The sequence below is a fragment of the Filobasidium floriforme genome (genome assembly GCF_021052385.1).
Source record: "Filobasidium floriforme strain CBS 6241 chromosome Unknown HD553scaffold_16, whole genome shotgun sequence".
NCBI classification, from domain to species: Eukaryota; Fungi; Basidiomycota; class Tremellomycetes; order Filobasidiales; family Filobasidiaceae; genus Filobasidium; species Filobasidium floriforme.
The window spans coordinates 629359-643625 of NW_025763637.1; the positions used below are offsets into that span (position 1 = coordinate 629359).

The window sequence follows — 14267 nt, forward strand, 5'->3', positions numbered from 1 at the left end:
TCACGGTTCAGGAGTTCGCCAGCGGCTTCAGACGGCCAATTTGTCGACCTCATGTTCAGGAATATAGCAAAATCAGTCGGATATGTCTATATATGTTTATCCTAGAGGCTCTTCTTCGTTATTACAGCTATTAGCCATCCCAACGGAACCAAACGCTTTTCAAGCTGCAATTCCGTCCTCCAACAAACGCATCGCCCCACGATCTCCTGCTCATCAACCGGAAGAAGAAACGACACACCCTCATCCTCTCCTACCAACATCACACCTCTCGCCCAGTAGAATCGCTCTTCTCCCGTTCCATACCCCTGCAAAGATATACACTCTGCGATCCGGCTCAACCTCTTGCGAGAGAGCGGGGACCAGCGAAGATGACTATCAAAGCAAGGAGTAAAGGAGACGGAAAGACGAGGAAAGTCCGGGTTCGAGATGGGATCTGGGTAGGGAAGAACAGTTGGAAGTGGGTTCTTCTGTTCCGGCTGATGTTTGCTGAGTGGGCGTGATAGCGATTCGGTGTTGGTTGGAAAGGTCAAGATGGCGATGATTCGGGTTGTGGAAAAGAAAGGGCCATCGTAAGGCCAAGGGTATATTGTGCGCGGAACTGCAAAGCACAAGAAAATAAACCTTGTCAGTTCCTCCGATCCTCGCAACATATAATCAATACACTTCTCAGAACTCACCGTATTCGTCAATTTCATTAAGCTTCATTACACATCGCTTTCGCCTTCAGACCGACGACAACAATCCCAGAGGATCGCTTATCGTCGTCATGCCAAACTCGTCCACCCCAAACCCGAAGAGGGACAAGTTGAGCTCGGAAGCTCTCTCGTCCATCCCTTCGAGGCCGAGACCGGGGATACAGGTGTGCTCCGTGGTGGGACCAGAGTTGGTCGTAGTCGTAGTCATGGATGTGTCCAATTCGCCTCCAAAGTTGAAGTCGAGCTTCGAGTTGCTTTGAAGGCTAAGACCGAGGTCGAGATCGAAATCGAGTTGTTCCTCTAGGCGGCGCTGGAAATCATGGTCGTAGCTCCCAAAGACATCGTCCGACCCTCCCATCCCTGATGTTGTTGTTCCTCCATTAGGCACCTCGTGCGCCATTCCAGCACCTTCTTCAAACCATTCCCGACCTTGAGCTTTATCTCCTTCATAGTGATTTTCCGTTCCCGAGCCTCCTTCTTGGCCATTGGCGCAAGGGAGGAGAAACACGCCCGCTGCAGGGCCGAGCCTCGAGTGTTTTGGCACTCGAAATTCGTCGTCATCGCTGCTGGATGACGAGCGTGATCTTGGTTCTCGGTAATAGGGAAACTGGGGAGAGAAGCTGGGGTCGGCGTCGGCGGGAAGGTAAGGGCGGGACCGGTAGATAAGAGGTCGGTGGGAAGGGGTTGAGACATGGAAGATGCCTGACTGGCGGGTAGACCGGGACTGATATCGGTCGGCGAAACTTGCGGTGGCAAGTAGGTCGAGGGATTGAGCGTGCCAAAGTTGTTATCAAGGTTGACAGGAGCCTGTGGTACATCAGGTCCGAGTAGCCTGAGGACGTCCAGATTTGCGGTCGAATCGGTAGCCGCGGGTGCGATACCACCGTTCATGCCAAGCAAGACTTGGACGACCTTTTCCAACTTGGCCAGGCGGTTCTTGAGCGAGGCGTTCTCGGTAGTCAGGGTCACGAGCGCTTGTGCGTGTTGGGCCGATACCGGGGCAGGCTGGATAGGGTGAGGCGAGGCCTGGACACTAGGACGACGGATAGACATCATAGATTTGGATCGCTCTCGGTCGAAAGCCATCGAGCTGTCCCCATCATCCTCGTCCTCGTCTTCGGAGTCATCGCCGTTTGAAGAGAATTGACGAGGAATCTCATCGAGCTCCCGCTTGGCGGGGATCGCGATCGAACTTGGATCAGGCGACAGCGGTAGAGCGTAATGCCCGCCAGTCATGATCGAGTTTGTGTTCTGACCGATCATCCTATCCCTGAGATCCTTATTCTCGGCCTGAAGTGTAGCGATGGTCGCCTCGAGTCCCTCCAAGTACTCGCGCTTTTTATCCCTCGACCTGTAACGGTCCAGAAGAAAGGAGGTCTGTCAGTCAGGTGAATATGGGAGTTTGGTTGGATAGGATTCGAGACTCACAACTGTGCCGATGTTCGATTCCTGACCATCCTAGCCGCCTTGCGCTTCTCCTTTTCGGTCATCGGTCGTTCCCCGTCCGCGTCGAGCCGAGGTTTCTTGACCGAATCAGGATCGGCGGTGGTGGCGTTGGATTTACGTTTGAGTGTCATGGTTGGGGTGTAGAGTTGAGGTTCTACGGAGAGAGACCTGGAGAAGAAAGGTGAGGTCTGACGGGGAGTAGTGAGGTATAGATAGGTAGTCCGAGTAGAGGCGAATCAAAGGGGGAAGTGTCAACGTGGAAGGTGAGACTCGTCGATAACCGTATCCGAAGGTGATTACATAAGCCAGTTCAGGTCTTGTATTCATCATATTTCGTTGTATACAGTTTACATCGTTCCAGCTATTTGCTCGTTTTTTGCCTTGGCCATCTCAGTTTGCCTCTCAGTCAATCATGTCGGCAGACAAGCCCTGTAGCGATGAGAAGCTTGTCAGAATTCAACGCCTTACTGCGCTGTCGTTTCAACAAACTCACCAATCCGTTCAAGAACAGGTTCACATTTCTCAGACGCAGTTCTCCTCGAGGGGTCGAGACCCATCCCTTCTTAGCAGAGTGCACGGTGTGCAAGATCTAAATGACGACCGGAGTCTCAATCAGCGTCTATTATCCCCCATTGTTGACCACCTCCAATTCACCTTGTCCCTCAGGCTGCTGACGAGCAAAGTCTGCTCATCAGGCGGAGCTTGCAACCCGAACGAAGCGATCAATCCCCAGACCTCCCCGTCCTTGAGGTCCATCTGCATCCCTTCCTTTTCGTCCTTGCTTCCGATCTCGCTCGCGGCGTTTTGGCCGTTTCCGCCCAAGAGGTAGATACCTGGCCCAAAGGCGGCGGCTTGGGCTTGGGTCGAAGGGAAGACCGAGGGGAGTTTGGGAATGAGGTTGCGAAGGAGGTTTGCAGAGGCGAGGTTCCTATGGTCGAAGCGTGTATCAGAGCCTGCTTATTCGGCTGGAGAGAATGAGCTACTCACCACTGATCCAGTTCGGCTTGCGATGGCACCATGGGTGCGGGTTGTCCCTCTGGTACAGGAACTGCAGCAATGTGCTTGAGCATCTCGGCTCGGGAGAATAGGATGGTAAAGAGGGCAACACCGGGCTATAAAGACGAGCGATCCGGTAAGACGATATGTCGAACTAGCCGATGCTGCTTAACTCACCCTGGTGGCCAAGACCTTGGCAACTTCCCATCTCTCACTGCACAACGAGACCATCCCCGCAACCATCTTCAGCTCGAGCCTTCCGACGAGCTGGACGACGACGGGAATAACCGAAGACAAGAACGTCTCGGTCCTCGCCTCGGACCGCTTGTGATTGGCCCGTTCATACGGTCCGAGCATGCTCGAGCTGGCCAACGTCGGCATAGGAGCGTTTCGGACGACATCGAGTTGAGGGAAACAGGCGAGCAAGAGGATGAGGACGGTCAAGCATTGTTGGTGGGACAAGTGCCGGATGAGTCGGCCAAAGAGCTTGTGCCCCTTTTGAACGCTCAACAGGGAGATGAAGGGGTGAGGGTCGCTGCGAGGCGAAAAATTGAATGAGCACTTTCTCGCCGCTTGTCAACAGCAACGAATGCCGCTCACCTGACTTCGAGAGGCTCTTGCACGAGCAAAGCTTGCCACATTGCCTCGACGGCGCCTTCATACTGGCTGGACCACTGCTCCGCCTGAATCCTCTTCTCCTCGGCCTCTTCGTCGGTCATGCCAAAGTGGACCTTTTGCGCTTCCGTCGGGGCGGGAGGAGGCTGGTCTCGTCGCATCTGCTCGAGATCGAGGATCAACTCGTAAAGCTGTTCCAACCTGAACAAGACTTGTTTCTCGGTCAGGGGCTGCTTGCGGTCGCCGTTGGGTCGAGTCGAGCCTCCCGATCCCTGAAGCAGGTTGGCGATGGTCGAGGCGGTCGAGGATTGCAGGTTCTTGGACGAGGCGGATACAGCAAGCGTGGGACGGGGTGCGGTAGCCGATGACCTAAACTTGTTCTTTCCGAGGGCTCCCTGAAGGGTCGCTGTGGCAGAGTCCAAACATACGTGAGTCAGCGACATCCTATTGCGATGCCTAGTGAGCTGACTAACCAGAAGGAGCGGCCGTAGCACGCTTCTGAGCGTTCTCGACGATCCTCTTGACCTGCACCGTCATCCTCTGCATTGCAGTCTCCTTCAATCTCTTGGGTCCACCAGTGCTCCTAACGACACCGACACCCAGACCTCGTCCATCGGGTCCGACTTGCAAGACGGTCGGGCCGTCCGCAGGTCCTCGTCCGACGGGTTGGCCAACGGCAGCGAGACGGGCTCGAGTGATGGCGCTGTGAACTTGGGCGTAGAAATCGGATGTGTACGGGTCTTGGGTGACGAGCTGCGACAGCTGAATTCGGGTGATGAATTCCTTGTCGCCTGCGAAAGTGCACAACTCAATTAGCTGCACATTTCATCGCGCACGCAGAGCACGCCGAGCTACACACCTCCGGTCATGACGTCGTTGTACCTCGACATGCTAGCGATCTTGTTGGCCTTCCTCATCCTCTTCATCTCGGCCATCTCGGTCTCCCTGATCCTCGCCTCGAGCTCCCTGTCCATTTGCTCTTCGCTCTTGGGCTGTCCTTTGGCTGGAGCAGCTGATCCCAGCGGGGGGAACATGGCAAGGTTTCCGAGTTGCTTTTGCAGCAGTTCGATCCCGGTCAGATCGGACGCGGGGGGTCGAGCTTGTTGCTGAACGTTGGCGGGGGGGACGATCGGGCTCTGAATTTGGGCCTGAGGTTGACCCTGGTAGAGATGCTGAGTATAGCCTTGAGGCAAGCCAGATGGCATCTCGTGTTGAGGCTGTTGCATCTGCCTGGCCGAGGTGGCGGGGACGGGAGCGGGCGAAGCCGACTTGGTCAAGTTGCTCATCATCTCCCTCTCAATCTCTTCCAACGTCATCGGCCTGTCTCCGGGCTGTCCGGCGCTGGCAGGGGCTTGCATACTGTAAGAGCCCTGGTTGACACCAGAGGCCGTAAAGCCAGAGTTGGGACGAGCATATGCGGCCCTGGCTTCCACTTCGATCTCCTCCAGGGTCTTGTACGCAGGAGCCGGGTTCGTAGCCTGTTGAGCAATGACGTTCAAGGTGCTGTTCGTCGGGGTCGAGTTTCCGCTCGAGTGGAAAGACGATGTCGTAGGGACGTTCCTGCTAGAGGTTTCCTTTTGACGAAGACGAGAGGCTACGAGGGAAAGGTTGATGAGATGTTGGTTGAATAGCTCTGGATCTCGTATCGCCCTCGACCTCGACCTCGAACTTACACTTCTTGGGCGCACCGAAAAAGTCGGCTTCGGTACTGGCAAACAGATCCGACGCAGGCTTGGTAGGCTTGAGTTTCGACTTGGATCCATACGAAGTGGGAGCTTGATTCTGTTGGTATCCTCGGCTGTCCATCCCAGCGTATTGGGCGGTCTGCTGAGCAAACTTGAAGTCGGTGCCTGCGAAGACGATTCAACCCGATCGATCAGGATAGAGAGATGAGCACCCACAAGTCGATCTGACTGATTTGAAGCAACGACGTCCGCCAAACTTACCAATATCACCGCCTCCAAAGGTCATGTCATTGGCATCATCTCCTTGCTCCTGCAACTGATCCCCTAGTCCATCGTAATCCTCGGTCCCCCAGGTGTAGACGGCGATGTCTTCGGCTCCGGCCTTGTCGCCAAAGGCGTCCAGGTCGTCATCGAGACCCCGTCGCCTTTCGGGCAGGGTGGCATCAAAGCCGAAGAAGGACATGTTGGTTGTCGTGACTGGCTCGATGTCGTGGCTGAGGTGTAGAAGCTGGTCCAACAGGTCGGAAAGGGGATGTTTGTTCGATGTCAAGAGTTGATCGGATGAGGTGGGATCGATGGCACGCGACGAGTCTCGGGTCTGAACGAGTGGGATCTGGTTTCAGATTCGTCAACCGCGTGATTCGAACGGCAAACTTCGAACTTGCTTTGGGATCAGCGCATCTGAACGGTTAGTCTCTTGGCAACTATTGCCCCGAACAGTGGTAACCGTGTTTGAGGTTCCGTGTTCGGTTCGCGAGCTTGAGCTAAGCGATCTCGTCGAATTGATTGAATCTCGAGCGCTTTGGGCATGCACTCGAAAAGGATAAGTCGACTCGATGCCATTTTATAGGCAAGACGCAGCCCTCAAGCGCGTAGTAGTGACTGAGGCAGAGAAAGGAAAAACAATCACTAAATGAAGCAAATCAGGTCACGGAGCATGCGATAGCTTAGCAGAACAGAAAGATGTTCGAGGCGGCAACTGAGAAGACTGCGCTTGAAAAGGCTATTCGAAATCGCAAGGTTTGAAGATCAAATGCTCGGCGAGCTTGATTTCACACAGTGAGGTACAGCTTGAGGTGGCTGTCCATTTTCACCCCACCAGTCCTAGCTTGACTTCTCAACCCAGTTCGGTCGTACGCTCTGCCGAGACCAGACTTTGCGTTCCTGCGAGAAGAGGTATTGCTCGTTCTGGAGGTCTATAACTGGGACATACTCAAGTAGAACCGGGCGATCATCAGAATACCAAGCCGTACAAGCGCATTTATGTGGCTGATCACTAGCGACATTGAGGGGACATTAACGCCTAGTGAAATCGCTGCCAGTCACCAGGCGATAAGGATTGAGAGCTCGATAGATCAACGTCAAGAGGGCAGTGAAATGTACATCATAGAAAAGCGCTCTTGACGGTATCGTTGTGGCAAATGCGACCGAGCCCGTGGGCAAGCCGACGATCGTTCTTTGCCTGATGCGTCTCAAGCCAGGCGATAATGTTCGCAACGAGGCGGAGGACATAGACTGGAGTGCATAGAGTGTACAGATCTCGGCGTGGATATCGATCAGGTTTACCGCTGATCGCACCCTTCAAATCGCGGCCCGACCGCGCTTACGACGACGTTCGATTATTCAGGTTTGCCCTCCCGTCGAGATTTTTGTTGTTTCGGTTCGTGACTCTGACCTTAACCCGTCGCGCTGCCCTTCTGCTCTTTGACCATCTAGTTCTCCGGATACAGTCGATACTACAAGTAGTCTCGATAAGCGACCTGCATTATCGTCAGATCAGGAGATGTTCCAGGAGATCAGTCGGTAGACTTCTGGGCGACGTTATCCAGGAGGGAGCCCTAAATGCCAATTTCCAGAATTTTCCAGGGCTGTCAATGCTTACTTTAGTGTATAAATCACGCGCCTCCACGTGTTTCTACAAATCATCGGGGTGCTGGACTTGCGTGCGCGAATCCCCTACGATCAACTCGATTTATCCCATCAGCACCACGCAGCCACAACCGTATATCTTTCTACCTCTTGGTCGGTGATCAAACAGAACGGACAAGACGCATTCACAGGAGCGCAGTTTGACTATGACCCCAGGCTCCCCGGTCGGCTGGCTGTAGCAGCCACTGCTCCCGGCACTGCTATGATGACGGCTTGGAATCATCGAGAGCCTACAGGTGAGGCTGTGTTGTATGAAACAGAGAGGTCGATGTTGCGGAGGGAAGGTCAAGAAATTCGCAATTGCGCATCCCTCAGGATCGAAACGTTGAGAGGTGTGTCCTAAGGAAATCGCTCAAGCCGATCTATTAGCCTCCCGATCCCGCTCGTTAACTGGACAGAGATCAGGATTGAAAGCAATGGAGCTGGTTCATCTCCTGTCGACAGCGGCACGAACATTAGGGTTACGTGCCTCGTGGTCCTCCGAACATGATGAGAGTCGAGATCCGGTCCTTCTATGATTCCCCAGAGCAACAGCAAGTTGTAAATTAAGTCGGGATCAGGCGGAGGAGGCCGTTCAGGAGTGTTCGGCTCGAGTGGGGTGAAGCTCAGGGTCGAATGACGGGTTGAAACCAAGGCTGAGACTCCTTGTGAGTTGGCGTTGCGTGGGATGCTACGTGTTCCTGATATGCAGGATTGTCGGTCAGAGCGGTCACTATCGATTTCTGTCGCATCGCAGATTCTTATAAGCTTTATCGGCTGCGGGAAGCAAGTAGGCGAGAAGGAGAGCGAAAAGTCCAAAGACCGTCGGCTCTTTTCGTAGTCGAATGCGAGCTACGCTTATGTTTCGGCGGTCAACCGTTCTTTGGCCGTTCTAAGCGCCTGAGTAGGAATCGAGTTCGAGGCTGATAGTCTTTGTGGGTCGGCATTACGTGCTATGTGTTGCTGAAGTGCAGGATCGTTATTCAACTGGCGTTCCCTATCGACTTGTTATTGTGTGGCGCGGTCTTGTATATCTGGACGGCGGTGGGAAGCAGGTGAGCGGGAAGAAGAGTGACAAGGCAAAGGACCTTGTGCTCATTTGGTTGTCGCGTTTGTCGACGGTACGACGGTGAGCTACATGGCGGTCGATCAATATGTTCTCCCACGCCGCTGTCACATATTGCAATCCGGCTCGCGGCGCATCGTCTCGCGTAGTTCGAAATGTAGAAAAGGAGAGAAGGGGTAGGAGTTACCGTCCGAGGTGTGGGAAACGATTGGAAAGCCGCTCGATCGGGTGGAATCGCGGGTCAAGTGATACCGCATGTGCCCAAAGTTGACATTGCCTGTGCGCGCGGGCGCATAATAAGACCGTTATCGTTTCATGATCCACGAATATATGGCTTCCGAGCCGTTACAAGCTGACATTGATTTTCTGGAGGCATCAGTAAGCTGGAATGTAGTGCGTGCGCTGTATAGCGGGAAAAGGGTAGACATACCATCGGGGACTAAAATATCACGTCAGGTCGATGATCTCGACGTTCTCCTTCCCGCTCGATTTCCCCTTCCCCTTCTCACTCGATTTCTTTCGTTTCGGACTCTGCTTCACTTCGTCGTCATCCTTCTTGCGCTTCAAAGCAGACGTCGCCTTGTCCGATATCTCCTTGCTCGATACCCTCTTCCTCGATACGGTCTCGACAGGTGCTACGACACCGCAAGGGTCCATCAGTCATAAGCGTGAGTAGGCGAGGACGAACTGGTCGACAATCCCCAAAAGCCATGCCACGAAAGACCGACCAGACCATTCCATCCTGTATGGCGGTCGTTCCGATGTCGTTCGCGCCGTCAAGTGTGTACTCGGATCAGACTATCCAGCGAGCGTGGTCGTCTCTTGGGTCCCTGAACGAGTCGGGCCGATCGCCACAAACATGGGGTATGGGATTCTTCGGTTACTGCGCTTACCTTTATGACCGATGATGGATATAGCACAGGCGTCGTTCTGCTCGCCAACGTCATCCCCGCGCGGCGTCGCCCCTCCCCCTCTCCCATCCCAAGTCGCGATCACTTGTTCCGAGGAGGATAGAGCGCGCCGGTTCATAGCAGTGTCGAGGGCGCATTGAATATTGGGGTCCGAAGCTGACAAACCGTACACGTACATTCCGAGATCAGGTGGCGCGCGCAAGCGCGGGCCCTTGGGTGAATGTCGAGCGTCGCCTGGAAAACAGACCCAGCAGTATCGCTCATATGAGAGGCCTTATAGTTTGTCGGTGTGAGCCAGTTGGCAGGCTACCTGATACGGAGGGCGGCCAAAACTCTACGTTCGTATCGATGGTTCACGTGTTGCAACGCGCGCACATAGCGGCGCTTCCTGAAACTCGTGAACGGGACGTTTGGAGATACGTCTCGATCGTCAAGACGACCAAGACTTGTCCATCCTATTTGAAAGTGTGGACTTGCGGATGATATGAACGACCCATTCGGGTGCGTAAATTGACGGCGTCGGCATCGTGTCCACAACCTGTGCTGCGATGATCATCGTGCACCGGATGATTATTTTCCGCGCGCTAACTTGCGCTGAAAATCATCATCCGGTCGCTCGGGCGGGTATGGTAGTACAGTGTAATGTATTGTATCTGTTGTGGTGTCAAACATCGAAGGTCTCATAGTTCAGTGGTAGAATATACGATTCCAACTGGTTAACAGTGTCATCGTGCGGTCGTCCGTTCAATCCGGGCTGAGATCATGTGAATTTTTGTCTTTTTTCCTGTATGTGGCGGCGTCTGGGTTTGGCTTGCTCGAAGTTCAGTGGTAGAATATACGATTCCAACCACCAAGTCTTTGTTATCGTGCGGTCGTCCGTTCAATCCGGGCAGGGGTCACGACCTTTTTGTTCCTTTTTGGCGTCGCTCTGTGCCTGCGGTCAGCGCGTTGACCCATAATCGAACGCCGATGGAGAGATTCGAGTGGGCTAGCACGAGCACTTGCGGTCTTTGCATGACACTGAGCGAGATTCGACCTCGTCGCCCTTCGCCCTAGCTTGCAAGATGAGTTAGATCAAGATCTCCGATCCGATCGGTCGGACGGCCCGGTCATATCGCGCGTAGCTGTTCGAGTTTTGAATGTCTGTTCCAACAGCGAAACCCCTACGTCGACAGGTGCAATAACCGCCCGTACCGCAAGACTTCGACCACAATGAACCGTAATAGAGAAGACCCACGAATCGCAGCAATCGAAACGGTGGTGTTCCTGCATCGAAACCGTTTCACCTTTGCTCGGCGACCTTTGCGGTTTCCCGGAGATGGCTTTTCGAGCTTGGACTCGACGATGGCCCCTGACGCGACCCTGCTATCATCTATCTTGGGGTGGAGGTCTCGGATATGCCGACGTTGTCGCGACGAGATAAGACCGGGGGCAGCCTGGAGAGAGTTTACGTGAGCAAAGTTGAACATCTCCTTCCAATTCCTCTTTCATCCTTCATTTCGACCACCGACCAGACTCGAACGAGACGCTCATAATCATAATCATACAGTATAAAGCTGTAAAGCACTCTCGATCGATATAATACAAGGAACCACGAAGAGCTCTCGAGAATGTCTTACGATATCAACCCGACAAACGGATCCAAGGTCATTGGTGCGGTCATTATCACCAGGCGAGTTCAAGAGCTTTGGAAGACGTTCGGGAAGAGGACGCTAAGCTAATGTTGTTGTGCACGATACTCAGGCATGGTGATCGAAGCGGATACTATCAAGGTGAGCCACCGAACAGAGAGGTCGAAAGACGACCGGGAAAGAAGCAAGCTGACATCATAAACTCTGTCGCTCGTCTCCTCCAACCTGGACGTAGATCCCAAATGTACGCACATCTTCTCGTTCCCTCAAAGTCACCCTCGTACTGATCCAGACCTCCCCCTCTCCCTTATCCACACCCTTTGACATCCGTCGTTGACCCCACAGCCTACGCCGCCTCGGACACCACGATCACCCCGCTAGGCTCCGCTCAGACCTACCAATCCGGCATCCAATTCCGCGAGAAATACCTGGTCAACGACAGTTCGAGCGCCGTAGCCGGTGTCGATTGGCCGTTGATCAACTTGTCCGAGGTGGATTTCATGGCCGAGTCAGTCCCGAAGGTCCCTCTCGAGTCTGCTTCAAAGTCTGCTATTCGCTGACATAGATGATACTCGGTGTTTTTCGAACCCCCGCTCGTCGTAGTGCATCGGAAGGCCAGGTCATTGTCGACTCGGCGCTCTCTTTCGCTCAAGGGTTCTTCCCTGCCAATCTGGCTGCCGGGACGGCGATGTTGGCGAACGGCACTCCCATCGCTTCACCGTTGGGAGGATATATTTACGTTCCCGTCACGTAAGTACACAAATCCCCGAGTGATTCAACGCACCTAACCACGCCCGAGCTGATCACCCATGCTCTCATTAACCCTTCGTCAACGCTCAGCACCGTCGAAGCCGACGAAGAGATCGCCCTTGAAGGCTTCACCTCCTGCCCAGCATTCGTCACCCGAACCAACGAAGTCTACAAATCCTCCGCCTTTCAAGCCAAGGCTGCCGAGCAAAAGGAATACCTCGACTCGCTCGTCTCGTTGTTGGACGGGAGGGCGGTGACGTTGGAGAACATGTACAACGTCTTCGATTACATGAACGTGCAGAACATTCACAATGCGACGTTTAGGGATGTCGTGTCCGATGGGGGCAAGTCGGATTACATCATGGTGGGTTCCAGGTTGAGGCCCAGGTCGAGGTCTCTGCTATTTCTTCCGCTGATCGAATCGCTGCCCGATGCGACGCACAGAGAAACAGTCGATACCTAGCCGACTACCACGAACAAGCCATCTTCACCGACCCAGACGTGGACGGGATCGGGAACATTGCCGGGCAGACCATCATCCCGCCCATCCTCGACGCACTGCAACAGATCGCCAACGAGAGCATGCCCTTGAAGTTGCAATACATCGGGATTGCGTACAAGCCGGTGAGTGTCGACATGCAATGGAAGAGGGACAACCTGGTCACGCGATGGAAGAACGCGAGGGCTGAACGGAATGTCATTGTCTTGCCGCAGTTCTTGTCATTGTTCAACATGACCCAATCTGGGATCGACGGGATGGTCAGCTACGCTTCGGCCCTTGCCATCGAAGTCAGGAACGGGACGGACGGGATGACCGTGTCGATGAACTTGTAAGTGTCAAGTCGCAAGACGAGCATCGATGAGGCGATTATTACCTGGAGAGCTGACTGCATTGCGACCGAATTTGACAGCCGAAACGGTAGCGCCAAGACCGACGACAACATCGGAGCCGACAATCCATTCAACCCCGTCCCCCTGTTCGGCCGCGACGAGACCGAGATCCCCCTCCAGACCTTTATCGACACACTCAAACCCCACGGAATCTCCGAGCTGTCCACATGGTGCACTCGATGCGGGAACACGAACAGTCGAGGGTGTGAATTGCTCGGCTCTGACGGATCGTCGTCCTCGTCGGACTATGCGAGCATCACCAGCACGTCGGGAAGGCAACACGTCAGCCCCGTCGTCGCTGGTGTGATCGGCGCTCTGGTCGGGATCGTCGTCGCAGGGATCTTGTTTGCCGCGCTCGGTCTCTGGGGCAACAAGAAGGGGAGAGGATCTGGGTCGGGATATGTTGGAGGCAAGAGGCCGGAAAGGGAGACGTCGTACGCTGGTGACACCGTGAGTTCTGCTTTCCCGCATCTGCACCCGTCCCGTCCCAACTGGTAAGCTCACCTTGACTTGACTTTCGGGTGACACAGAGCTACGAGATGGAGGAGCCGAGCGATGGGAGGAAGGGAGGTGTCGAGATCTAAAGGACATGCAAAAGGGACAGACAGGAAAATACGATAGTTCGTGGGAAATTGATGTATCGACGACTGGCGGACCGACCCCGAAGGCGGTGTACAAGCGGCCACATGAACGTAAACTATAAAGGTGTATCGGTATAGATGATGCGATTCGACAAAGTCGGACGATATGCGGGATCAGGTCTCGATCGGACCCGAAAGCGATCGACCTGTACTTTCGACCTGTGGTCTTGAGGCGTTTGCGTCGTGATCTACGATCGGGTTGCATGCCGATCTGCTCGTACATGGCTCAGTCACCCAGTCAACACTTTGGCCATCCGCTCTGATGATTTGGTTGCCAGGAAATTTCCTCAACTAATGGCGTGTCCAACTACAACCTTGACATCTTTGCAACAATTCACGTTGATCAAGTCGTCGTGGAGACTCTCAGGCGTAACCTCGACCTTGATACCCCAATCATCGGTAGCGGCCATTACATCGCCGTGACCAAGGGCACCTCCAGGTGGAGTAGGAGTATGCTGTGGCCATGACGACCGCCCGGAGAACCGTTGATGATTGGCCTAGATACTCTAGAGTTGGCCTGAAGAGGTCATAGCTGTCGTACGCCGCAACCCATGCTGGAGCTGGCGATATCTTCATCAAAGCAACCCATTCGCCACGTCACTCGCCCCAAAGTCCGTCGAACCCGACCTGGACTCGTCGAGAACAGAGGAGAAGCCCGTGAGAAGGCCGTTGGATTGGAGTAGCGACTGAGGAGTGGGCAAAGATGGGGCGGGGGATGACAGCACAATCTTGTAGCATCTGGAAGCCCCTGTGCGATAGACGACTTCTCGAGTAGAAGAAATGAGCATCAATGAGCAGAGAACCTCCAGAGTGCCAGTGATCAAGCTCGACATCACCAGGTTTTTCCATTCACGACATCTGTTGCGAACGCCAACGCACGAAATTCTCTCTACGAACATCCAACACCCGAACTTCTCTTTGCGAACCACCAACAACACGTCAACACCCAAACCTCTTCACATACCCTCAAACCCGAAAAATCCACAACATGTCTGCTCAAGCCGTTATCCTCCCCGCTATCGTCCAGCAGGA

General features: G+C 54.1%; 3 protein-coding genes and 2 non-coding genes across 5 annotated transcripts; 3 read left to right on the top strand and 2 right to left on the bottom strand.

Moving 5' to 3' along the window:
* Nucleotides 1-890: 890 nt before the first annotated feature.
* Nucleotides 891-2325, bottom strand: HD553DRAFT_71472 (uncharacterized protein). Its single transcript, XM_046184438.1, has 3 exons — nt 2124-2325; nt 1333-2046; nt 891-1091 (listed from the first exon to the last, which is right to left on the bottom strand). The coding sequence occupies exons 1-3, from the start codon at nt 2270-2272 to the stop codon at nt 1076-1078; spliced, it is 879 nt and encodes a 292-aa protein (XP_046035253.1). The 5' UTR covers nt 2273-2325; the 3' UTR covers nt 891-1075.
* Nucleotides 2326-2383: 58 nt separating this feature from the next.
* HD553DRAFT_298140 (topoisomerase II-associated protein PAT1) lies at nt 2384-5931 on the bottom strand. Its single transcript, XM_046178572.1, has 10 exons — nt 5699-5931; nt 5426-5602; nt 4612-5346; nt 4226-4543; nt 3738-4158; nt 3315-3672; nt 3129-3253; nt 2796-3069; nt 2635-2730; nt 2384-2570 (listed from the first exon to the last, which is right to left on the bottom strand). The coding sequence occupies exons 1-10, from the start codon at nt 5898-5900 to the stop codon at nt 2544-2546; spliced, it is 2733 nt and encodes a 910-aa protein (XP_046035254.1). The 5' UTR covers nt 5901-5931; the 3' UTR covers nt 2384-2543.
* A 4067-nt stretch (nt 5932-9998) lies between these two features.
* On the top strand, nt 9999-10085 carry HD553DRAFT_t72. Its single transcript has one exon. It is a non-coding gene; the product is annotated as a tRNA-Trp (tRNA).
* A 45-nt stretch (nt 10086-10130) lies between these two features.
* Nucleotides 10131-10221, top strand: HD553DRAFT_t73. The gene has a single exon. It is a non-coding gene; the product is annotated as a tRNA-Trp (tRNA).
* Nucleotides 10222-10788: 567 nt separating this feature from the next.
* On the top strand, nt 10789-13494 carry HD553DRAFT_71614 (histidine phosphatase superfamily). Its single transcript, XM_046184439.1, has 10 exons — nt 10789-10994; nt 11066-11094; nt 11189-11197; nt 11299-11461; nt 11557-11703; nt 11794-12067; nt 12148-12327; nt 12418-12533; nt 12615-13044; nt 13125-13494. Exons 1-10 carry the CDS (start codon nt 10933-10935, stop codon nt 13176-13178), a joined length of 1464 nt encoding a protein of 487 aa, XP_046035255.1. The 5' UTR covers nt 10789-10932; the 3' UTR covers nt 13179-13494.
* Nucleotides 13495-14267: the final 773 nt, after the last annotated feature.